General features: G+C 53.5%; 7 protein-coding genes across 7 annotated transcripts; 3 read left to right on the top strand and 4 right to left on the bottom strand.

The window, feature by feature from the left end:
• Positions 1-864: 864 nt before the first annotated feature.
• HD553DRAFT_293626 (chaperonin Cpn60/TCP-1 family) lies at positions 865-3,364 on the top strand. The gene is made up of 9 exons (XM_046178436.1): positions 865-919; positions 1,012-1,108; positions 1,187-1,211; positions 1,291-1,437; positions 1,522-1,789; positions 1,862-2,036; positions 2,107-2,271; positions 2,343-3,140; positions 3,213-3,364. Exons 2-9 carry the CDS (start codon positions 1,088-1,090, stop codon positions 3,288-3,290), a joined length of 1,677 nt encoding a protein of 558 aa, XP_046038554.1. The 5' UTR covers positions 865-919; positions 1,012-1,087; the 3' UTR covers positions 3,291-3,364.
• HD553DRAFT_307473 (ribosomal protein S7 domain-containing protein) lies at positions 3,365-5,387 on the bottom strand. The gene is made up of 5 exons (XM_046179430.1): positions 5,125-5,387; positions 4,587-4,648; positions 4,296-4,477; positions 4,082-4,222; positions 3,365-4,005 (listed from the first exon to the last, which is right to left on the bottom strand). Exons 1-5 carry the CDS (start codon positions 5,208-5,210, stop codon positions 3,862-3,864), a joined length of 615 nt encoding a protein of 204 aa, XP_046038553.1. The 5' UTR covers positions 5,211-5,387; the 3' UTR covers positions 3,365-3,861.
• Positions 5,388-6,167: 780 nt separating this feature from the next.
• On the bottom strand, positions 6,168-14,517 carry HD553DRAFT_307465 (uncharacterized protein). The gene is made up of 14 exons (XM_046179429.1): positions 13,424-14,517; positions 13,310-13,364; positions 13,165-13,249; positions 8,097-13,098; positions 7,740-8,026; positions 7,498-7,668; positions 7,330-7,433; positions 7,137-7,265; positions 6,996-7,063; positions 6,913-6,935; positions 6,783-6,854; positions 6,609-6,720; positions 6,466-6,545; positions 6,168-6,406 (listed from the first exon to the last, which is right to left on the bottom strand). Exons 1-14 carry the CDS (start codon positions 14,371-14,373, stop codon positions 6,282-6,284), a joined length of 7,263 nt encoding a protein of 2,420 aa, XP_046038552.1. The 5' UTR covers positions 14,374-14,517; the 3' UTR covers positions 6,168-6,281.
• Positions 14,518-14,677: 160 nt separating this feature from the next.
• Positions 14,678-17,325, bottom strand: HD553DRAFT_307463 (uncharacterized protein). The gene is made up of 4 exons (XM_046179428.1): positions 16,928-17,325; positions 15,516-16,844; positions 15,229-15,442; positions 14,678-15,161 (listed from the first exon to the last, which is right to left on the bottom strand). Exons 1-4 carry the CDS (start codon positions 17,124-17,126, stop codon positions 14,870-14,872), a joined length of 2,034 nt encoding a protein of 677 aa, XP_046038551.1. The 5' UTR covers positions 17,127-17,325; the 3' UTR covers positions 14,678-14,869.
• A 201-nt stretch (positions 17,326-17,526) lies between these two features.
• HD553DRAFT_269331 (peptidyl-diphthamide biosynthesis) lies at positions 17,527-19,808 on the bottom strand (the record flags this gene model as incomplete). The annotated part of the gene is made up of 6 exons (XM_046177612.1): positions 17,527-17,684; positions 17,756-17,992; positions 18,068-18,491; positions 18,564-18,820; positions 19,180-19,340; positions 19,408-19,808. 6 exons carry the CDS (start codon positions 19,806-19,808, stop codon positions 17,527-17,529), a joined length of 1,638 nt encoding a protein of 545 aa, XP_046038550.1.
• Positions 19,809-20,039: 231 nt separating this feature from the next.
• HD553DRAFT_307458 (WD40-repeat-containing domain protein) lies at positions 20,040-22,456 on the top strand. The gene is made up of 6 exons (XM_046179427.1): positions 20,040-20,291; positions 20,409-20,584; positions 20,662-20,744; positions 20,821-21,588; positions 21,656-21,919; positions 21,996-22,456. The coding sequence occupies exons 1-6, from the start codon at positions 20,080-20,082 to the stop codon at positions 22,218-22,220; spliced, it is 1,728 nt and encodes a 575-aa protein (XP_046038549.1). The 5' UTR covers positions 20,040-20,079; the 3' UTR covers positions 22,221-22,456.
• Positions 22,457-23,057: 601 nt separating this feature from the next.
• On the top strand, positions 23,058-24,520 carry HD553DRAFT_334270 (uncharacterized protein; the record flags this gene model as incomplete). Its single annotated transcript, XM_046182134.1, has 7 exons — positions 23,058-23,157; positions 23,238-23,337; positions 23,407-23,719; positions 23,799-23,964; positions 24,036-24,085; positions 24,170-24,278; positions 24,356-24,520. 7 exons carry the CDS (start codon positions 23,058-23,060, stop codon positions 24,412-24,414), a joined length of 897 nt encoding a protein of 298 aa, XP_046038548.1. The 3' UTR covers positions 24,415-24,520.
• Between the last annotated feature and the right edge of the window lie 178 nt (positions 24,521-24,698).

Raw genomic sequence — 24,698 nt, 5'->3', positions numbered from 1 at the left:
CCCGTACCATATACACAATTGGTTAACCTGCCAGCGAGCTCAGGTCCGGATTGCGCCTCCTGACAAGCGCGGGATCGTCAATCGTGCGCTACCTTGATCCGATCTCAATAACCTCCTCGCCCAGTATACTGTATGACCCTGATGCATGGCCAGAGTACTGTCTGCTACACCTTCGTCTTCGGACTGTGACGTTCATGACATTCCAAGCTGTACCACAAGGCAAATGACTAGTCTTATGTCGGTGACTAGCATAAAAGATACGACCCCGCTCGAATCCAATCTGCAAGATTTCGAACCCTAGCGTCGCCCAGGCGCAGGGGATCTGGACCAATGACAGGCTCAGACATTCATCTTGGTTGTATGTTGCGGTAGTACCGTACAGACGGACCGACGGAGGGAATACCGTGAAGAACCCGTCAGAGCATGCTACGAAACTCTTTCAGTACGATCTTGTTATTCGGTCTCTTCACACAAATCGTAGACATCATGGAGATCGAGGTTTAGGTACCACAGAAATCAGTGATTCCTGATGCAAGGTCCAGGTCGAGTGAGACTGGCGCGGATGAGTGACTTCACAGAATGTCACGACGGACCTGATCTGCGTGGATATGTCGAGTAAATGTTCCGGCCAGGTGTAGGACACACGTTTCCGCGATACCTCCAGTCAAGCCGCAAACTGAACAGCTCGTCGGCGGTGTATCGCAGGAGACAATTAGCGGATTTCTTCCCGTCATTTCCAGCCGGGGCGGTAACACATCAATCCCGCTGTGATTTTATTCTGACAATAGAAACACTCATATGAGTCGGGCAGCATCTGAATGGGTTGTGACTATTTCTCCCACTACAAAGATATCGCTACAAAACGGCAATTACCTCAAGGTGAAACAGGATAAAACGCGGACATCGTGACGAATGAATGCTTTGAAAAATGTGTTCATGTCCGTCGCGAGATTCGAATGTACCAGCGATCAACCTCGACGTCAAGATGTTGTCAATCAGACTGCAGCTCACCTATGTACTATGTTCAACAATTTAACGTCGAGTCATATCGAATCCACCCAAAAGGAAAGCATAGCTCATCGTCAAGATGAACGGTATGCCTTCGATGGTGCGTAATGCGCAACAGTTGACAATTCTGGATCTGCCGAATGGACTGGACTGATCATTCTCGTTCGCAACCTCTTAGCAACCCACGGTTGTCCTCTTGCGAGGTTGGTTCTGAGATGACTCGATCATGGAGATGCCGGAGCTGATAAGCCCCACTTCTCTCTTACCGTTTCTTTCGCGCAGAGGGCACCGACACTTCTCAGGGAACTGCCCAGTTGCTCAGCAACATCTCGGCATGTCTCGCTGTGGCTCAGACGATCGCTACCACTCTCGGACCCAGGGGAATGGACAAGTTGATTGTGAACGATAGGGGAGAGGCTACTATCTCTAGTCAGTCCGAACGGCAGTGGGATGTCCGCTCCTGATAACCAACCGCTAATCTCGCAATTGATTACCGCATACTTCGCCCCGTAGACGACGGTGCTACTCTGCTTCGATTGCTCGACATCGTTCACCCTGCCGCTAGGACCTTGGTCGATATCGCTCGTGCTCAGGATGCTGAGGTGGGAGACGGTACCACGTCGGTTACTCTCCTGGCTGCGGAGATCCTGAAGGAGATCAGGCCTTACGTGGAGGAGGGTGTCGGTGTTCACACTATCATCCAGGGATTGACCGAGGGACGGGCATTAGCCATCAAAAAGTTGGGGGAGATTGCTGTCACTATCGACAAGAGTGACCCTGCGTAAGTCAATCAGCTTGTACCCAGTGTCTATCGCTGATAGCTTATCGACCTTGACTCTGCGCAATGTCACAGCAAATTCCGAGATCTTCTTATGCAGTGTGCTGGTACTTCGATGTCGTCCAAACTCATCCACTCGCAGAAGCCCTTCTTCTCGAACATGGTTGTCGATGCCGTTATGTGTCTCGACCAGGAGGATTTGAACGAGGGATTGATCGGTGTCAAGAAGGTACCTGGAGGAGGAATGCAGGTGAGTGCAGGCGGCAGCAATGGCACTTTTAGTTTGGCTTTCTAACCCCGCGTCGACTGTATACCTACAGGATTCTCTCTTGATCCGAGGTGTCGCTTTCAAAAAGACGTTCTCCTACGCCGGGTTCGAGCAACAGCCCAAGAGCTTTGTCAACCCCAAGGTCTTGTGTCTGAACGTCGAGTTGGAGTTGAAGGCCGAGAAGGACAATGCCGAGGTCAGGGTGAATGAGGTTTCGGTGAGTCGCTCTAGCTAAAAACATCGCGTGATCGATAAGCCTAACTGTGAGGATCACCCCTCGGAATGCAGGAGTACCAAGCGATCGTCGACGCCGAGTGGCAGATCATCTACCGAAAACTCGATGCCATCGTCAAGACCGGTGCAAAAGTCGTGCTCTCGCGTCTCCCCATCGGCGACTTGGCTACTCAATACTTTGCCGACCGGGACATCTTCTGTGCTGGACGAGTAGCAAACGATGATTTGAAGCGAGTGGTCCAGGCTGTCGGAGGAGCCGTTCAATCGACGTGCTCGGACATCGAGGAGAAGCACTTGGGACGTTGTGGCAAGTTCGAGGAGAAGCAGGTCGGATCCGAGAGGTTCAATGTGTTCGAGGACTGCACCGCCGCCAAGACGTGTACGCTCTTGCTGCGCGGAGGAGCCGAGCAATTCATTGCCGAGGTCGAGCGATCGTTGCACGATTCGATCATGATCGTCAAGCGGGCGATCAAGAACAGCGAGATCGTCGCTGGAGGTGGAGCTGCCGAGATGGAGATCTCGCGATACCTTCGAGATCACTCGAGGACGATCATGGGCAAGCAACAGCTCATCATTGGCGCCATGGCCAAAGCGCTCGAGATTATCCCTCGACAGATCTGCGACAATGCCGGTTTCGACGCTACCGATTGCTTGAACAAGCTGAGGATGAGGCATGCTCAGGGAGACCTTTGGGCCGGTGTCGACGTAGAGAGCGAAAATGTCGCCGACAACATGGCAAAGTTCGTATGGGAACCCGCTCTCGTCAAGGTTAACGCGATCAGTAGTGCTGTCGAGGCTGCTTGTCTCATCTTGAGCGTGGACGAGACGGTTAGGAACCCGCAGAGCGAGCAGGTGAGTTACGGAACTGTCAAGGATTTTGTCCTAGACTATGAAGCTAACATGTACCGCTTGACCTTTCGACAGACCGACTTGGGCCCCCAGATGCCGCGAGGAGGAGCCGGACGAGCGATGAGGGGTCGCGGCCGAGGCAGGGGCCGATAGAGGCGTAGCTTGTAAATGAAGGCTTTCTCACCTGTGTTTTCCACATTTTAACGATCCATCATGCAACGAACAATTGCTCTCATCATGCCGATGGCAGACTAGCGAAAAACCAGCTGCGACGTACCTCAGGCCAACCGCAGCAGCCAAGGTTTCATGTCATCCACCCCGCGTATGCTGAACAAAGAGCATTGCCTAGGTGGCGCTTACTCTCAACAAATAGGTACTGCCCTTCAATTCGCATGCGCATGTGAAACACCAAGATAACCCACGTGAATTTACCATGACACATCGACCGGACCGCGATTGGCCAAATCATAATCGTGCAGTAAAAGACCCAATGATTCATTTCATACGAGTCGATCATCCCCGAAGAGGCAGGGACCAAGAGACGAGCCCTTGCCTCCTCGTTTGCGCCGCGAATACAACAACGACCTCTTCACAAAGAGACCGCCATCATCCTCCACAAACGCGCATCGTATCGTCCCCTCCATCCTCTCTTTCCCAAGACCCAATCCGATAAAAAACCCAACCAACAGAGATGTGTATGGTGAAATGTTGGTAAATGAGGCGTTTATCGGTTGCTCTTGGCTACACGCTCGAGCTCGTCCTTCTTCTTGATGGCGTACGAGTTGGAAGAACCCTTGGCGGCGTTGGCGAGCTCGTCGGCGAGACATTCCGAGATGGACTTGACGTTGTGGAAAGCGGATTCTCGGGTCTACGTGAGGGGCAAAGGTCGGATCCATGAGCTTGAGCGTCTTCCAGATTGCTCGGATAGCGGAATTCAGACTTACACCGATGGTCAAGAGGGCGATGGCCTGGTTGACCCTCCTGAGGGGAGAGACATCGACGGCCTGTCGCCTGACGGTTCCCTGGGAACCGATTCGGGTAGAGTCCTCTCGGGGACCGGTGTTGACGATGGCGTCAACCAAGACCTGCACGTATCACCCAAGTCAGCCAACTATGTTCCCGATCTCGTATCGTATGCCTTGACCCGAGGTCGCGCACCTGGATGGGGTTCTGGTCGGTCAACAAGTGGATGATCTCGAAAGCGTGGGCGACGATCCTGACGGCCAAGAGCTTCTTTCCGTTGTTCCTTCCGTTCATCATCAACGAGTTGACGAGACGCTCGACGATAGGCATACGGCCCTTGGCGAACTGCTTCTTGGCGTATCGGCCGGCGGTGTGGGCTAGAGGTCGGGGCGGTGATCAAACCGATCGATTGGGGGATCAGCCTCTCATCTACAGCAAGACGTATTTTCGATGGGATCCCGCCGAGTTGGGCAATGTATGACTTACGAACGTAGACGGCATGTTGAACGTTGATGTAGTCGACGAGGGAGATGTCCTTGACCTCGATACTATTGGGGGTCAAACGAGTAGGGGCAAGGGTTAGTTGACCGTTCCGGGCATATGGTGCGTTTCTGGTTGGAATGGCAAGGTTGGGCAAAGAGGGAGGGCAGACTTCAAGAGAGTTTGGGCGAGAGGCATGGGCAGAGAGCATGTCGGTGAGGCGGTGATCGAGCTGTCGAATATCGGAAGATTCGATCTTGCGGGGCCAGCGACGTTGAGATCCAACTTGATCGACCGCATCGGACGTGATGTTTCTGAGTTGTTGATCTGTTCCATCTCTCGTCCAGAATCCCCTCTTCTAGTTGTTAATCCGACAACCATCTTTCTTGCTTCACCGTGTCGTGTTCCTTCAAGGATATTAATCCGTCTCGTGTTCCTGTCCTCTCTCTTGCCCAAACCCTCGACTCCCGCCCAGAGCCATCCTGAATCCTCCTCTCCATGCCCCGACCTCTGTCCCTCCCACGATCTCGCCCCCGACACTCACTCGTTGGTGTTCCAACGTCCAAAGAGCTTGACGGTACCCTCCTGGGCGACCTTGTTAACATCCGAAGGCAGAGTAGCGGTAGCCATTTTTGTTGTTCCTTTTCCTGTTTGATGGATTAACGAGGGAGAAGGAGCCGAAGTACGGGAACGATCTAGGTCGAGAGAAGAAGTGGTTTGTCGAACGGAGAGCGAGGTCCGGGGCCAAGGGTGAGGGGGTTGCGGGTGAGGTTGGATTGACCGGGAGATCGATATCGTCGCTGTCGTCGTCGCCGGCACACGCTCACAGCACTGAGCCTGAGCGCCCCCGCCCGCAGAGAGCGAGAGCTCACACTGAACCGAGAGAGCAGGGAGATCGAGCGAGAGAGAGTCCCCTGGATACACGTCGCCCCATCTCTCCGCCTACACCCGCCCTCGCTCGATACTGTCAGCGCGCGCGAGAGCCAGATTGAATCGCTCGACCCGTCTAGAAGCGCAACTGCGCTTAGCACACATCTTCCTATCCTCCCCGCCTTTTCCCGCGCGACCCTCGTCGGCCAAAGTCCGAAAGACGCAAAGGACGAGTGAGCTAGTGATGACGCGTACAAACAACCAGAAGGACACCTCGGGCAATGAACCCGATCCCCGAGGTCGCACTTCGCCGCCTGCAGGTTGTGACCGTCTCGCATCTCGCCAATCGCAAATCGTTCGTCAGTCTATACAGCGGTCCTGCTCATCATCATGCCAGATCTCTGATCATTTCCATCACAGAGTCACTATCTACTCGATTCTCCACTGAAAGCGATGACCACTTCCTGTCTCTCACCCTCTTGCTCTCCCTGTTATCCGACGTCCAGCGATCGTACGTCGTTGTTGTCGAAATTGAATATGCTTCCGATCAGAAAGGTCAGCGTGGGTCTTGCTTCCGATCACAAAATAAACAAAGGGGGTGAGGATGGCCATCATCATGGACATCAGCTTATCAGCAATTCATGCTCGACATGCGACCGGGTTTGATGTCTCGGTACACGACAGCTAGGTTGGCAGCCTGTTCTGATGGCCATGACGACTTGATGACAATGAATCTTGTTTGTGTATCAAAGTGGCTACAAAGTTTGGGGGGCGTCTAGATGCGTGAAGGTGGTCGTGAATGGTCGTTGCGCGCCTGGGTCTGCTACAGTACTACAGTGCTTGTGCATGGTCCTCGTCGAGGTTCTGATTGGCACCGTTGTCGTTTGAGATTCGCGTCCAGCGATCGGGCACGGCTGGGAAATACTTTTCCATCGCGGTCCTGTATCGGACCTTGTCTGTGAGTCGTGATATTGAATTAGCTCCGGTCGTCTCTCGAGATAGATTCCGTACGTACATTGTTTAGGGGTCACGATCGTAGGCTCGCCTCGTCCGCCGCCACCGAGATCTTTTACCCATGATTCAAGCTTCTTGTCCCTGCCGGTCAGTCAAAGTCAGCACAATCGTATTGCCCATCGATGAGAGCCGGTATGAACCAACCATGTGAACGTCCTGATGTAGTCGACCACTCCCACTACGAGCTCCTTTCTTTCTATATCGACTCCCACGACCAACGAGTAATCCATGACGTTCAGCCCGGACAAGAATAGGGCTTGTAACGTGACCGAGTTTAGCCTAGGTCGACGCGATCGAGGATGTTGCATCTGCGCTTACTATCGTTCCACAGCGCGGTGCGCAAGATCTGTTTGCAATGATCTCGCATGTACAATGGTTGGCGATTGATCACTGGAGGCAGAGGGTAAGTGAGAATTGCTAGGGGGACTGTCCTAAACTGCCAACTCACCCTCCATAAGGTTTTCGTCCAAGCTGCAGGTTCGATATCTCAGCTCTCAAGTCCCTCATTGGTATGATGCGCTGTCTGCTTACAGTACTTGATTTTCCTTGCCAGTGGCTTGTACCAGCCGGTTTCGCACGCTACCCTTCAGGTCGTAAATCTTTGATACGTGCATCGATCACAGGTTGGTCAGCTTTAACATGCGCACGTCCGCAAGACTATGCGGGACCTACTCGATCGAAACGGCGCTCATAGAAGAGGTTCTCCATGATGACCACGTTCATGCGCATAGCTTTTCCCGTGGTGGTATTGTTGTATCCGATCTTGAAACAGCCATAGATCTTAGCCAGCGCCGTTGGCCGCTAGAGGAAGACAATAATGATCAAGTCTGTACGATTACCGCTCCCTTTCCGCCTGACGACCTACTTTGTGCTGGATGCTCTGCTTCATGTATTCGAAGTACGAAGGTGCGAACTTGGTCAATGCGTCCAACTCTAGTCTCGACACTTCCTTGGCGATGAAGCGGTCGTCTGATCGATAACCGAACTATCAGCCTTGACAGTGTTTGGTACCGTTCCTGCATTCGTTACGCACCTCTGGTTTTCAAGAATGCCGACCCAGACTTCCCTCCCGAGCTGTCAAACTTGATGCACCGGGCCAAAGAATCGATAAAGCGATCTTCGCAGCCACAACTTGATCGCAGCGCTGCGAAACGCTCAGCATAGAAGATACGGCATGAGATGGTAGAGCTACCGCTTTCAATGTCTGATAATGCGAATCCAAGATGAATGTGAGAACAGGTCTCTGCTCAATGCTCAATCAATACGACTACTGACCGTAGTTTATGTGGGTCCCGCCCTCTCTCTTGGAAGCGTCATCTGGATCCTGCACATCTTCGGGTGCAGCGCCAGATGAATACACAGAAGCAGCGTCATCGACCGAGCCGCCGGTAGTCGATGTTTCGGTTGTCCCGTCAGTCCGCCTAGTATCCCTTCTGTGATGTCCTACGCTGCGCAACCTGTCTCGATATGTCTTGGAAGCCAGAGTAAACGCGATGATCGACGTGGGCTCGTCTTCGCGAACAATAATTGTAGAGTCGGTAAAGACGTGTTCCGACGCGGACCTGACGAATATTGCAAAGCGTCAGTTTCTCAAGGCGCCTTCGGAGTGGTACAAAACCCATCAATACTAACAGAGGGTACTCTAATAGGGTCACATCGCCAGATCGATAAGCCCACAGATTAGAGAGCGTTTTGAGGATGGAATGCCTTTCCTGTCCAACTGAAACCTGTGCTTCGCTCTCAGATGCGTGCGATGCTGCATGGTGGGTATCAATTTGACCTGTGAGTAGCGGTGTCGGTGGGACACTGAGGAGTGGAGTAGAGGTATCGAAGGGAGGAAGGGTAATTTGTAGACGATCTTTGAACGAGACGTCGGTAGGAGCCTCTGAAGGGGTCACAGAAGAAGGTTCGAACAAGGGAGTAGAGGCTCCCGGTACCAAGCGGTCTGCATTCGGTGTGGCGATGGGCGGATGCGCTTCAGTCTTGTCTAGCGGACTGGTCTCAGTCTCCAGCGCAGGTAGAGATCCAGCAACTGCCGGTTTCAGCGCCAGCTTAGTCGGCTTGTTGATCTCCTTGTCGGAAAAGTCGTTCTCGGCTTCGTTATCTTCTTCGTCATCAGCTTCACTTGACGCCGAGTCGGTTTCGTCGTCTCGGAATGCGTCGCGAGCATTACTGAAGACGTGAATCTTAGCTCGGGTGACGCCGACAGGCCGAGCTCGTCTACCTCGAGCTTGATTCATCCTTCGAACGTGGTCACGCTCTGCCTCTTTCGAAAGGCGGTCGAAGTGACGAGCGATCGTGCTGACCCGATTACCACCATGACCGCCCCCACGCCGAGATGGAGCTCTGAGGCCGGGCGTACCTGGCCTCGGAATATCGCCTAAGGTATCCTGTTTGACGGCATGACGAACCGGGGCTTTGCCTTTCCCAACTTTACCGATCTCCGCCCTCTGCCGTTTGGTACGGTCTCTCTCGAGCGAGAGCTCAGTATTATTGCGACGAAGACGAGGTGAATGACTCCGTCGAAGAGGCACAGCTAGACTTGAATCAGGCCCTTCCTCGACGATCCCAGGCTCCTCCTCTTTTATTTCATGTCCAACCGAAAGATATCGATTCAAGGTGGGACGCCGCGTCGCAGACAGTGTGGGTATCCTCGAAGCGTTCAGAGCATAGCTTCCACCTCCATCGGACATCCCACTTGATTTAGTTACTCGGTTTCTTGAATGGTATCCTTCCGTTTTGCCTCTTTTCAGCCGAGGCCGTGTCTGCCGGTCCTGATCGCTATCGGATTCGCGTGCATCCTTGTCCAGCATGCTGACTGAAGGGGGAAGGCGGTATCCGAGCGATTCAATTGTTCTTTCCAGTTGCGTTGAATCCTGAAAACGCCGCACCAAGTCTGCCACCGTCGGAGCGGGGCGAGTGCGTCGGGGCAGCCTGGAGGCAAACACGACGGCGTCAGACTCCAAACCACTAGTGCTCGAGTCTGCTTGGCGAAATGCAGTCAAGGGACGGGTTTCAAGTATACCACGAGGCAGCGCCGAGATGGTCGATTCGCTATCATAGTCCCTTTCAGTAGGCGCATCTGCATCGACCGGGATCAAGTCATGGCAAGACGGCCGTTCGGCAAGAGGAGTCGCCAACGGGTCGTCGAAACTGTCCAGTACTAATGCGGGAACTTCGGCATCCGGACTCGAGCCACCTTTTTCTGCAGTGCTCGAGTCGATAGGCTCTTGTTTGTCACTAGCTTTGATTTCTTCTTCTTTGTTGGAAGGGTCCTCGGCCAGGTCCGTAACAGTTTGCCCACTGACCGTTCTGTCAGCACTGGGAAAGAAGTCTTGACCCGCAAACAGCCTTTTCAGATGTGCGGCTGTCATATGCCGAATGTCTTTTTCCGAAGGCAGGTACTTTTTGTCTAGATCCTGGAAATCCGTGTCCCATTGTACAACCCTCTCCTGCAGAGCCAAGTAGACGGAATTTAAGGCCAAAACGTCTGTCGCAGATGACAACTTGTAGGTCCGGTCGAGGCTGTCCTGCATGGAGTGGCGATCGGACATAGCGCGCTCCGACATTTTGGCGAGATCCTGCCTCAGATCCTCAACCTTCTCCGGTTTGACAAGCTGACAATCAAATGTTCTCAAGCGGAGCGAGACCGAGTCGAAGAAGCTCGCCGACTTCGTGCTGATCGTGGTGTACTCTTGGTTTTTGATTAGCACGCGACTCTCTTGGCGGACTTGCAAAGTCAAAGATGGTCTTTGTACTTCATAGATATCGATTTCTTCGTTATGAATCCGAATGGCCAGGTTTCGTAACGCAAAGTATCGAATTTGATCGCGGTATGCGTCATGTGGACAAGCGAACCCACCGCGCGTGGTTGGAGGGTAGAACGCGTGCTCAAGGTATTTTGACCAAGACATGTTCCATGTTTCCTCCTTGATCAAGGCCGTCGGAGAGGCTTCTTTGCATAGCTTGCAGTAGCTCCATGTGATAATCTTGTTCTCGTTTCCAGAAGATGGGCATGGGAACTGATCGATCGCGATTTGTAAACGCGTCGAGCCGTGTACGAGGACTTGAAAATGATGGAGCTGCAAACGAGAGCATTGTTTGTTGGGACAGGCTTGTGTCGCTTCTGTGCAGAGAGTCTCGAGGTATTGCCCGATTGTACGATCGTCTTGCATGTAAAAGTTCCGAGTGAGCATTTGCGGACCTACGCATGGCTTGTCGGAGCCTTCGCAGACCAAAGACGAGAGATAATTGATCCCCTGGTAAAGCTCCGGTCGAAGATCTGGAGGATGCCGACTGACATACCAGCTCCATAGCTTTAACTGTTCGCTGTGTTCGAATTCTGTCTGGGCGATATCGCTCTCGAGCCTAATCTCCTCGATTGCCAACATCACCGTGGCCTTGTGGCTCAGGGCAGTCTCGTCCGTCAGATTGGAAGCTTTGACTGTATCATTGCTATGGAAGGACTCTTGCGACTCGAGCGAAAGCTCTTGACCGTGTTTCCCATCATTCCCACGAGGGGTAGTGGCGCCGAGCCCTTCCTCGAGCAGTATTTGTTCAGCCTCGGCTTCATCTCGGGCCAGCCTGAGTTGTCTTAGTCGGAGATCAAGCTGGCTCATTCTCGCGATGGGAGCTGGAGGTGGATAAGCGATCGCGGCAGAGCTAGATAAGGCAGTATCCAAATACGGTCTCAGACTCTTCTCAATCTCGTCGCTTTGACGATCGGCTTGCTCTTGCTCTTCAGCTCGATCTTTCCGTGTCGAGGTTGTGCTGGCACGGCCCAAAGAGCCGAACGCAGAAGTTCCAGCAAGCGAAGGATGCCGGATGAATTTGGAAGCCTGGTTTCGTCGCTCCATCATGCTAGCTGGAGGCATGATGTTGAAGTCGTCGTAAAACAAGCAGACCTCCATACTCAGGTTGTTCATGACCAGGACCATAAAGTCGGTGATCCGTTTGATGACCTGTAATTGGTACACATCGCCACCCCGTAAGATGAGAGTGCAACCGAAGGCTGCGTGACATCCTTCGAAACGCATGAACGTTTTCCTAAAGCCCGGTATTAGTCGGTGTTCAAAAGTTTGAACTTTGAACTCCACGCAGCGGCCTAATCGCGGCTCCATAGCCAGACGGTCCATCGATCCGATGATATCCGCTTGAGTACACCGGGCGACCTGCTGAAGTGCAGAGGGTTTGACACCGCGTGCAACCGAGACTTTTGCGTTCATCAGGAAATCTAGCGCCAAACGCGAAACGTTTCGCTCAACCAGAACGATGTGAGGCCTTAAATCAGTGATCCGCCGAGTGAGGTGCTGGAGGTAGTTCCGTTCCTGCGCGAGCAGAGGCTCTAGCGAGACCAGCTGACTTTCGACCCGGTGGTAATCGATTGGAAAGGTCAGAAGCATGATTCGTGGGTTGAGCATGTGACGTGGCATCTGCTTGTGCTCCAAATTCTTGGTAATGACGGTACCATCCACATATTCGGACTGAGTGATCTTGCCGCCGGGGATTTTCTTGATCTTGACATACGTCCTCACGTCCATGGAATCCCCTGCATTGACCGACGACTTGATAGTCGAGGCGGTCTGCAACAGCAAACGAGTTAGGACGTTCTCCCAGTCGTCTATTTTTGTGATATTTTCCCGTTTCAAGGTCTGTCTGAGCATCAGGCGGAAGTAGGCAAGGGAGGCTGGAGGCAGAACGTCGTTATCTCCCCCCGCAGTTTCATTGTTACTGTTCCACATGTCGTTCGAGCCCAAATTATCGGAGAGTAACACGCCAGATAGACCCGAGGTCGAGACGCGACTAGAAAGTCTAGACCGCAGAGCACCCGGAGGTTTTGCGAGAGGAAATTCTGTCCTTGTGGTTTGCGGGGACAGAAGATGCGCAGGAAGGTCCAGACTCTTCTCGTCCGTAGGCGAATTCGATAGATTACTGGTAGGAAAGGCTATCAAAGGCTGCATCGTCCTTTCTGCTTCCGTGTGTGACGGGTCCATGCGCGGTGACCTTACTGCACTGCGGGTCACAGCTTCGTCAGGTGCCAACAGAGGGTCCGCGCCATTTGCCTTGGTTACGGAAGATCCGCTTCGATGCTCTTCAGTATGATCAATCTCAAGTTCGTGAGACTTGGGTGTCCCGTGATCGTCCGTTCCGGTGTCCTCTTCATTGATAGTGCGCCGGAATGGCGCGGACTCACCAGGAGCACGACTGGTATTTCTGGGTCTCACATGCAACAAAGGATGCTTCGTTCGGGCTTGAAGTAGAGAGTCTGATCGTCCACGCTCGTATAATGGTGTGCCTGGAGGTGATACCTCACCATCCGAGCGATCGTCAAGCGCGGAATTCCCACTCGTTCGCCTATAGCCATTTTCGCGAATAGCTCCTAGAGTATCCCCATGACTGACATGCCTGAAGAGTTGTGACGCGGCAAATGGTGATTGACTGTACCCAAAGGGCTGGTTGCTGTTCGGGGGTCTACCGTCTTCCCCTATATGGAACACCGGTCCAGCCGACAGGGGCATATGCGAAGTTCCGTTGGAAGTCACCGATCGGCGATCCTCTTCGTCGTCACATTCGTTCATCAACTCCAGGCACAGATTGCACACTCGAACAGTGCCCTCGACACCAAATCGATACCCTGTCAGAGGTAATGAAGGACCTCAGTATGGCAGATCGAGCATCCCGAAATCGCGTAGTGAAATACCTTTGATGATATTCGGAGCGCAGCGCGAACAGAAAATCTGACCGCATATCCGACAATGATGTTTCCTTCTCCAAGCCGAGAATACCTTCCGATGGCAGCTGCTGTCAGCTCAAGAAGCCATGTTCCAGAAACTATTGACACCCACTGATTTGCAATCGTAACACTCCTTGCACGTCTCGTCCGCCATCCAGTATGTTTTGCTGCATGCAAGCAGATATAAGCTTGACGGCAACGAGTTTTATTCTGTGAGGAAACCTACCTGAGCCCCTCCCCCCTGAGCCGCCTGATAATCTTGGCAACGCTCACTTGACCTTCTTTATTCTCTCTATTACGTCTCCCTTTCCCGTTCGCGCCCAACGACGAATTCATAGTATAGCCAACAGCAGTATCGATTGTATGGATACTCCGGGAATCATCCGCGATGGCGAAACCCGGTACTTGTGTATAGTCGAAGGGGATACCATCGCTCTGATACGACGACGCGAGGTTGGCAGAGCTAGGCGAGAATTGGAGTAGCGAGCCCGATATGGAAGGCTTGCGGAAACGGGTGAAAGACGAGGCTGAACCTGTATGCCGATGCCTAGGGACGAATGATCGGGAGTCTGACCTATCCCTAGTGCGTGTAGGCGTCGATGCACCATTTGCGGTCGTTGACAGATTATCGCTTGATCCAGTAGCATTCTGATGCAGATAGTGTGCGAAATCCTGCGTACGGATAACCGGAGTAGTAGATATGAGGGGAGGTGCAGGCCCGGGTGCAGGACGACTAGATAGGGACCGAGGCAAGGCAGGTGGTCGGACTATAGACTTGATCGAGGTTGGCTTGCTAGACTCTCCAGAAGGCAGGCGTAATGATGGCGGTCTATGTAACGAGTCACCCGCCTCCGAGATTGATTCTGGACGGCCGAAGGAGAACGATTGGAGATCTTGGTTAGAAGGCCTCGAGCCTCGAGCTTTCTGACTCCCTAACAGCGAAGCTGGACGTCGATCGAACCCATCCCTTTCTTCCGAGATCACAGCCTGTTCATGTCCATGCGATTGAGCGCTCGTTGAACCTGAGCTGCCCCCTGGAGTCGGAGGAGCAAACCGCGATCGAACTTTGCTGAACAAAGAAGATATAACCTGATTGACCTGGTTCTTCTCCTCCTCTTCGGGAAACGCAACAGGAAAGGTGGTCAACCGGTGTGGCGAAGCGTCGACGCCTTGCATGGCGGTCCGGTCAAACGACTATGTCATCAAGGATAGCTGGTTCCACCGCGAGAGTTGCGCATCAGCGACAAAAGAGGGACAGCTATGGCCTGCAGTCTGTACTATGTCTCCAGCTGGTATATATTCGTGCAGATAGTGTAGATGCTAGAGGTATGCCTGTTGCCTGTTGACAACGAGACGTCACTGAAAGCTGAGTGATCTGCTCATCTGCTGCTGCTGCTGCTGCTGCTACTAGCGGTTCGGTCACCGAACGGAACCGGATTGCTTCCGGATGACGAAACCTTCCGGCCTGTGATTCTCCAATGGGCCGTTCATATGGGCTTGAATACTTATTACCTGACATTACAGCATGAATAGCAGGTGTTGCCCTCGTATATACAACCAAGAATGTCTGTCGTACATCGGAGTTGCCGAGATTGAGCGAATATGCGAAGCCGAAAGGATACAAGTAATGGGTATAGGGGTATATGTCGTGGGTTGTTGCAGACGCAATTCGTCAGTGTTCGAAATTCGGGGGCCCTGTCCGTTCAGCTTGCTTGGCCACGACCCGAATCCTCTCCATAATTCGGAAGAGGCTCAAGACCATGTTGGCAACGTAGCTGACCGTAGTGAGGAGGACGAAAGCGACCAGCACAGCTTGACGCTTGCAGACGTCGTCCGTGTCTCGCGAAGTCGTCACGCTGGTAGGGAGTTCGAATTGAGGTATACTTGACCACCAAGGTGAAGATGAAGTGCACAGGAGGGGTGTGGACATGTAGTCTGAGATGGTGAGAGACAAATCAGATGACCTGAGTTGAAGGAGATGGTCGAGTTAGCGTGGCCCCCGAGGTTTTGTATTCTCGTAGCTCAGCTCACCAGAGGGCAATGAAGAACAGATCACCGCAGACCCAGACGATTTTGCTTCTCAGTCCCCACAGTCCGATAGGACGACCAAAAGACTCGCGCCACAACGCTACGATCTGGTGCACGATTGTGATCGAAGCATAACCGATAGTCAAAAGAGGAGACGAGCCGACGATGCCCGCGGTACCGATCCTCTGTTCGAAGCGATAGTTGAGGATGGAGAGGACTGCGAATAGCTCAATACTTGTCAGGAATAGAGCGAAAGTATGCGTAAGCCAAGACGGCAACCCTCGTCTCACCCAAAGCGATGATGACGCATGCACTGCCGAACAGACGCATATAGAGTGCACTCCTCGCGTCGAAGATCAAGAACTTTCTCGCTCTCTGCCTCAACGTGCCTCCGGAACCTTCTTCGATCAACTTTCGTCTCAAAGCGCTCCATCCGGTAGCCTGCGCCGCCTTGCCCTTCATCTTCTTCCGGCGGTTGTGCCACTTGCCATCTTTTTCCCGGTAACGATAATCGTCTCGCTCTCGGCTATTGACGAGCGTATCCCCAGAAAAGGTAGGTTCGTTATCGTCAGGTCCATGTCCTCGGAAGCCATAATCGGCGGACTGGTAGGGCTGGCTCCAGGGACTAGGAGGTGGGTGAGCAGCACCCGCGGTACTGCCTTTCTGAGCGGTGCGGGATGCTTGAGCAGGGCTACCGTGATAATCGCTGTACGGCCTATCCCAAGCGTCCGGGGTTGGGGGAGAAAGAGCTTGGAAAGGCGGTCGGTAACCGAATCCAGGAGGTCCCGCGGCAAATATCGGCGGAGGAATGGCTATGTTTAATGTCGGCCTTTCTGGTGTCCTGGGGACTGGCATCTCGGTATCGACAGGGGAAGCAGACGCGGCGACACCTTCGATGATCGGACCGTTCAGTGGGTTGGGCATGTCGTCGTGCAGTGATGTCGGGGTCGACTTGGACCTGTTCGGGGCTCTACTTGGGAGGAAAGAGTACTTTTTCCCGCTCGATAGGAGAGATCCCTTGATAGGGGGTCCTAGCGTGAACGCCCGATCATGTGTCTGCGTGCCGGGTCGCCCTATGTTGTCGGTCGAAGCTCTCCGGGAGCCAGGCAGAGAGAGCGTATTGAACCTCATCCGTTTCTCCTTGTTATTGACCCCCATCTCTAGCCTGCCAGGCGTCATCGTGCCGTCCATCTCGTAGGCATCCCCATCCTCTCCTGCGATCGTGCTCAACCTTCGCCTTGCTCGAACAGACTGCGCCTCTGTGTCCGCACTCGACCTCCTCCGTTTATTGGCAAAATAATCCTTGCCCAGATGCTCCGATTCGGCCCTCAACCGGTCGTTGGCCTGTACGGTCTCATGCCAAGCCGCTTGCAACCCGTGGAAAGCCTTGTACCGGCCAGGGATAGCAAACGTCCACCATGACGCTGGGACGTTGGGGTCGTCCGCCTCGAAAGATCCACCATATGGGCTCTGGGAACGTGATGGATCAAAGGAAGAGTTGCTTATTGTGGGTTCGAGGGATGTTATCGATAATCCTGGGTTGTGGCTAGGGCCCGTCGGCGATGTTGGTTGTAGCCGGGGAGAGGTTGGGGGTGAAGGAGGATCATGGCGTGCAAAGGCTAGCGATGATGGGCAGCCGTCATTAGCTTCGACATTATATAGACGACACTTTGGCAGCTGCCATCCAGTAAAGAAAACTCACGAGGTACCGTCGTCACTTTCTTCCGGCTGACCACCGTGGAACCCGATATCACCGACTCTGTCTGCCTATGACCGGAAGGGTTGGAGCCATGTGCGGACGAGACCGACTTCTTGCCTCGCTGATGCTGGCCGACCGAGCTTCCAGAGGAGAGTGAGAGCTTGTGTTTCGATTGATTAGACCCCGAACGATCTCTGGACATTGCTGACCCAACGACGAATGGCCGTCGGGGTGACAGGAGAGGAGTATCGCCTGTTCAATAGAGGTCGAGCGAAGGCTGTATGGTGACGGGCCTGACGTATCGACTCGGGCAACGCCTACCAGCTAGTAGTACCTGGTATAGCTGGACGACTAGATGGTTCGGTGAGGTGAGGTGAGCAAGTACCTGGGTGCAACTTTTCAGCACCTTGGAGGTAGAGCAAAGGTCGATTGCTTCCTTTGTCACACGGCGTTTGTCGTCAACAGACATCATCGATCTATCGCTCGCTAGGGTGCCGTCGGTCGCAATCCTCGGCTCCCGACGACCCCCACCTGTATCGCCGCACATCCCGTCGGGTTACCAATCTACGTGCTACCTTACAAACATCAACAGCCCTCGAGCTCTAATGACCCTGCCCCTCCTTGCCCAACGTATCAACCCGGTAACCCCTAGCGACCCCGACCCGACCATCAACCAGTTCGCTAGGCGCCAACGTCCCATTCGCATCGTATCCCTCGTACGCGTCCAGTCCCTTGAACGCTCGACCGGCCAGATGGACCGCTAAGAAGCATCGCAGGCAAGTCAGTGGATGTTCATCATGCCAATCAGGCCAATTCAATGTCGAGACTCACCTGCGACTCGTCCCGCCTCGCTCCGCTTGATCAACGCCCCTCCCTCTGGCCGTTTGATCAACGCGCCCTCGCCCGCAGGTGTTTCCTCGTCCGCCTTTTCCTCATCGTTCTTGCCACCGTATCTTCTGGTCATATGATAAGACCCATCGGCCAATGAAAAGATCGGTCGGTCGTCATCGACGTCTCCGCCCGAACCTTCTTCGGCGTTTTCTGCGAGGGCGCGATCACGTTTGATATCTATATCACAGAATGTGATGTTATATGAGCCAAGGTTCCAGACGTTCCGACCGAGCGGAGCTAGACTCGACTCACCTCGCAAGACGGACTCCAAATCCAACGTCCAATCCTCCGGTTTCCAACTCTCCATCTCCCCCTGAAGCGCCAACCTCAACTCGTGTGGCGTGACGATCGGCCTCCAATACTCTTTCCCATCGATCAACCCCCCTTCCTTGCACCCTACCAAGACCCATCCTCCGATAGCTTCAAAGTTGGCCAGCTTTTCAGGTCGAACACGTCCGACGCTAATGGTATAGCTCTTTCTGCCCTTTTCTCTGATGAGCTTGCGGAGATCTTTGACGAGCGAGTGGGACGAGCGGAGTCCGACGTTGTGGACGAGGATCCCGATTGTCGTCGTCTGGTACATCCGGTGTAGCGCGAGCAGACGTTTTTGCAAGAGTCGAGGCGTTCGAGTGTGCAGCGGGATGGCCGAACCAGAAGAAGGGTCGTATTGGTAGACCTGCACAATACGTGTCGGAGATTCTGTTAGCGAACTCTGTTCCGTGCATGCGCTATGATTCGGAGCTCTCACCTTGTTCCCGCTATTCTCCATCATCAGGTTGATGACTCCCCTAGACTCTTCCCCGATATAGAATATCGTACAATCCTTCATCCCCACCCCGTCTGGGAAATCAAACGATCTCAGGCTGGAGAACGATCCTTGTTCGTGCTCTTCGGGCTCCTCGGGATTGTCCGCTGTTCTCGCTTGAGCATCCAATTCCGGTTTCGAATGCGCCGTCACGTCAACCTGGATCCCACCCTGGTTGACAAGTCCCGGTTGCTGCACTTCTCCGTCCACCCCTGCCGTTGTCCCGGTACAATCGCAAGCCTTCTGCTTGCCCTTTCCATTGTCGTTATCCCTAGACTGTTTGTCCTGGCAACACGACCCCGACCTCGATCCGGCAGCCGATTCAGAACAACAGCCCGATTGAGCCTGAGTTGGGCGACGCGAAGATGACGATGAAGCGGTGGACGAGGGGTCAGAGTTGATGCGTGAGAAGATCACATTTTTTATCCCTTCTGGTCGGACGGGGCAGTTTGTCAGGGCTTCAACAATCTGGTCTATTGAACAAGAAGATGACGTTAACACTTTACAGACGAGAGAGGACAGCCACTTAACAGATAAGCAGGGCAGAAGTGTGGCTTACCTCGTAACCAGTCATAAGCGACGTCCCATAGTACAATGACATTCTCCCCGATCGCCTCTCCGTCTGCATCAGCTGTTATTGCGCTAAAAAGCTCTTGCGCGGCGGATTTTGCGTCTAGTTCGCGTTTGGGAAAGACGTAGAGGACTGGTAGTGCTTCGGTCCTGCATTGCATATAGCAGACAACGGTGAGTTTGTAAATCTCAAAGCGAGGGGAAAAGCGGGATTCACCTAGTCAAGCATGCATGTCCGTAATGAATCAATATATCCGCCGGTAGATGCAAGGAGGACAAGACGTCCGGACAGCAACTTCCATATGTGCTGTCCCCCAAGACGTAACATTGCCTCTCTACCACCTCGACTCCATCTGCCCGTCTCCGCCGCTCATCCTCCTTGAACCCCTTCATCAGCATCCGATAAACGAGCACGCTCTCATGCAACAGCTCATCGGGGAACTGCAGAGCTATGACCCGGTAGGCATCGTTGGCGAGGATATGGGAGAGGGTGGATTCGATCGAGTAGCGGGAAGAGAGGGAGAGTGCCGTGGTGGAGGTCGAGAGGGTTTGAGAAGGGTCGGTGTCCAGATCTTGGGCCTCAAAGGCGTGCTCGGCCGGGGTCGAAAAGTCGGGCATGTCGATATTACCGACTATGATGTCTAAGGCGACGTAGAAAGGAGATACGTCGAGGTTGATACAACGAAAGTTGCAAGATGCAAGAATTTCTAAGAGGTCGGCCCAACATTTCTCGAGGTCATGGCTGCTACTTGCGCGGAAGCAAATTATTTCAGAAATCCTTGAATCCCGAGCCTCTGAGCAAAGGTCATCTTGCACCTTTGAACATCTAGCTTCCAATCACCCGCAACTGCCCATCACTAACGCTACCCATATACAACAGCCAACTACTATGTCCACTCTGATCTCATCGGTAATCTGGGTACCACGAGGTCGGGCTTCGGCTCGACCCACCAACTACACCCTGGACGAAAACGAACTCGAACGGGTCGGCAAGATGGGTGGGGAAGGAGCTCTCGAAAAGCTCAAGGCTGAGATGGAGAGGATGGAACTCGGTGGTGGAGAGCACCAAGCGGCAGGGAGCGATGATGATGAGTGGGCCGAGTAAGTTTGTGATGTGATCTTTATGAAGACCGGGCCGGTCTGCTGGCGACGTGAGACGATGTAAAGTGTACTCATCTGACATGCATGTTTTCGCACATGTCTATTTGATGTCTGCAGTGAATCTGACTCGGGCGAATCCTCAACCTCATCAAAAGAAGGCAAAGAAGGTGCTGACGCTGATGCCGACATGGACGTCGAGGACGACGAGGACAAGCCTACGGGACCTTCTGACCCCAACGACCTGTCCGCTTACAACTTGGACAACTACGACGAGGAAGTCAGTCGAGGGACAGGTGAGCTAGGCGATACATGGGAACGAGGATGGTCAGTCATAGAAGATTGACCTGGACTGTTCTGGGGTTGTGATCAGCGATGGGAGCTTTCTCGAATCTCGGAGGATTGAAGGTGCATCAGGATATCAATGACGACCCTTATATCACGCTCAAGGAAGATGTGAGTGCCCGAAGCTTTCTCCTACCTCTATTGATTTACTCGTTGCTGATCACAATCCTTCATTCAACCTCGGCAGCCTGAAGAGCAAAACGTCGACCGCGAAGCCCTCGAAATCCTCCCTTCCGACTCTATCCTCATCACTGCCCGAACCTCTTCCGACCTCTCTTCCCTGGACTACCACGTCTACGACGAACCTAACGACAACCTCTACGTACACCATGATCTCATGCTCGGTGGCTGGCCTCTCTGCGTCGAATGGCTCGATTTTCCCGCACACGGCTCGACAGGAAAGGGAGCGTCCGAGGGTGAACCTTCCGGGTTCGGAAACTATATCGCTGTGGGTACGATGGACCCGACAATCGAAATCTGGGACATGGACATGTTGGACCCGATCTACCCTACTGCGATGCTCGGTCCCGCTCCTGGGTCCTTGACGGATCCGATCCCGAAAGCCAAGGGGACAGGCAAGAAGAAGAAGAAGCTTCTCCAGACCAACTCTGAGCACCACGTGTCTAGCGTGACCTCGCTCTCTTGGTCCGGGTTCCACCGAAATTTGTTGTTGTCCTCTTCGGCGGACGCGACGGTGAAACTTTGGGACCTCTCCCGTCCGACCCCTCAGGCTGCGATCAGGTCGTGGGACAACATTCACCCCAACGAAAAGGTTCTCGCCGTCGAGTGGAACAAGCACAAGAGTGGGGAGAACAAGACGGTCGTCTTGAGTGCTGGGGAGAGATCGGTCAAGGTCTGGGATACGAGAGCGAGCGAAGAGGCTTTGGGTACGGGCAAGTTGGGAAGCGATGTTGAGGCCATCAAGTGGGATCCTTGGACCGGGATGGATTTCTTTGTGAGTTCCGCCAGGCGATGAAATCCTTGTGGAAGGCTAATGGATCTCTCTTCTTCTCTTCTTTCAGGTCTCGCTGGAGAACGGTCTCATCCTCGCTTACGACGCGCGAACGCTCTCCTCGCAAGCTCAGCAAGGATCCGGACCCGTGCCTCAGCCCAAGTATACCATCTCTGCACACGACGGTCCGGCTTCCGCATTGGATATCAACCCGCATATTAGAGGATGTATCGCTACGGGAGGGATGGATGGAAAGGTCAAGATCTGGAACGTCAACGAGGAGGACGGCGGCAAGAGGGATGTCTCGTTGGCTGTCAGCCGAGATTTGGGTGTAGTAAGCATGAGCGGGTTGCAAGGCACAAGCGAACTTTGAAACTGATAGGCTCTTCTATTGTTCTCCTTCTTTACAGGGCAAGGTCTTCACCGTCGGCTTCTCGCCAGACTCGCCGCTCACGCTCGCGGCCGCCGGATCTGCTGCCAAGGTCAACATCTGGGAGATCGGTGGGAACAACTCGGCGAGGTCCGTCTTTGGGCCTAAGCTTCGGGCTGCGGGGCGAGAGTTGAGGGACAAGCCGGTTGCGAATGGGGGTATCATCGGCGTGGAGGATGACGATGAGGACAGTGACGAAGAGTAGATCAGAAGATGAAAGGGGAAGGGAGGGAAGGAGTGAGGGGGTTTGAGCGTCGATAGAGTTTGGATTTGGATTGTAAAACATGTGGAGGCATACCCGTCAAACGCCCTTCATTCAGTGAGAGAGCGCCGAGACGAACAGAGCCATGCTGTCTGTACCGAAGGACGTAGAGCTACAGGTCGGGGCGTTTCGAGGGTTCTGCTCTTCTGCTCACAGGATCACACGGCCATGAGACGAACAAAAGAAACTTTCCAGTCTTTCGAGGACGAAACGTCTCGCGTACGCGCGTCGACAAAACAAAAGGATCCGCGTCGAGTTTCGTTTTCTCTTTTGTGCGACCTGAAACGACGTGCCTGCAGCCATTCAGACCTCGGCACGGCTCCACAGCTCCATGACAAGACTGTCAGTGTGAAACAGCCAGGATACTGCGGCAAACACGCAAGACGCCATCCCGGAGCTCGGTTGGCCGCCGGACCTGATTTACGGTGTGGCGCTTTCCTGCGGAGCGAACAATAAAATCCCGGTCCGAAGCGTTTCAAGTCGAGACGCTGTGTTACAACGGGCATGCTTGTTTTTCGTAGGTTGCTCTCTTGTTCTCAACATCCTATGTCTATATAGAAAGAGGTGTTGCGTTTACGGATCGAGGGAATCGACCTCAAAATATCCTGCTGCATCATTCACCTCGACTCAACCATAACCCTCGCCTGGATCGTCTTATACACCTACACTCTTTCACCACCCACACTCTTTTACCCATAGAACGGTTCTATACCCTTATACCCATACCTCCACGCTCCATATCCAAACAACAAGAAAGACTTCGAAACCACAACAACAAACATGCGTTTCTCTACTATCTTCGTCGCCGCCCTTTCTTCCGCTGGATTCGCTATGGCGACCACCTCCAAGAACGGAATCGTACAGAACGGAGCTTTCAACTGTGGGTTCCGGGATCGCTTCGTCTTTCTCGTCTGACAATCTACTTTCGTCCACTTACGCCTACAATCGTTCCATGGGCAGCCGATGCATACGGCTGGGACGTGAACACCTATAGGGAAGGTGTCGTCGGTTGGGGTCCCGACATCTCGCAGCCTCACGGTTCTCCTCCCTTGGTCTTGGGGTAAGTCGAGAAGTGATTTTGAAGTCGAATTACTTCACTAAAATTGGCGGACATTACGGTGACATGCAGATGGCACTGGGACTACAAACACGTCAAAGACGGAACTATCGCCCCTCACTTCGGTATCCTCTCTCAGCAGATCAACAACTTGATTCCCAATGGCTACTATACCCTAAGCTTCGCCGCTTACAACGACAACACCAACACCGACTCCGACTACTTCCTTCGAGTCAAGATTGATGATAACCAGATAAGCGAGGGTAGTTCGCTGGGCTTGACAAACCTGGTGACTACGTTCGAGATCACCTTCCAAGCGCCCGCTTCGGCCGCCCAGGGAGTCAAACTCTCTTTCGAGAGCCAGAACAATGCCGGAAGCGTATTCGTAAGCCTCCCACTTCCTGGATTTCCGCTTCGACTCTTGCTGACCTCTAAACAACCCCTTGACGCCCTGGCGATCACAGCTCGACGAGATCGGCATCACCGCCAAACTTACCGCCTCCCAATCCGTTGTCCAAGCTCGTCGTCGTCGATTGGCCGAAAAGAGGGATACGCTCTGTTCCCGTCCGAGCGAGAAGGCTTGTCCGATTGGGGGGTGGCCTTATAGGGTCGATCTGGCGGAGAACGCTGGTGAGTGTAGATAGCGAGGATGGGTTTGGCTTACAACAGTGGAGACTGATGGTATGAGTTACCGTTCGTAGCTGTTTTGAAGAAGGTCGGCTGGGAATGTATCGACACCGCACAAGAGCTTGTGAGTTACAGACCTCTTCCCGAAGCAATTCAGCATACACAAAGGGTAGTCGGACTGACCCGTTCTGTCTTACGGTCTTGCTAGGAATCGTGTGGTGGATGCGCTTCCGTACCTGGCGATGGGGTCAACTGTCTCGCGATCCCTGGAGTTGACGCTTATGGAGTGTCGTGCACGACGGGTCAATGTGTGATCGGTCAGTAGCAGATCGATATTCATATGCTGCGCCGCATCTCGGAAACTGACGGTTTCACTCTATTGACTGATATCTAGATGCTTGTGAGGAAGGATACACGGTCTCGGCAGATCAGTCCACCTGTGTCCCCAACTGAGGCAGCTTGAGTTACTTCGGCCGAGCGAACCTCCCGGATACGATATCCATGGACAATTTCCTATATCCTAGTGACTGCGGATCAGCAGCTGTACGACCTATGTAATCCCTTGACTACCCCCAAACAACCCTATAGACTTTGTGTGGTGTGTGTGTGGTTGTGTGTGTTGTGTGTGTGACGTGACGGCTGCCGTGGTTCACGTCGAGTCTGAGCTTCGGCGATCATCATCCCTCCCCTTCCCTCCCGCGTCGTCATGACACTCGTTGAGGGTGCGAGGTTGCGAT

The sequence above is a fragment of the Filobasidium floriforme genome (genome assembly GCF_021052385.1).
Source record: "Filobasidium floriforme strain CBS 6241 chromosome Unknown HD553scaffold_5, whole genome shotgun sequence".
NCBI lineage: Eukaryota > Fungi > Basidiomycota > Tremellomycetes > Filobasidiales > Filobasidiaceae > Filobasidium > Filobasidium floriforme.
This window is presented reverse-complemented; position numbering and strand designations above follow the sequence as displayed.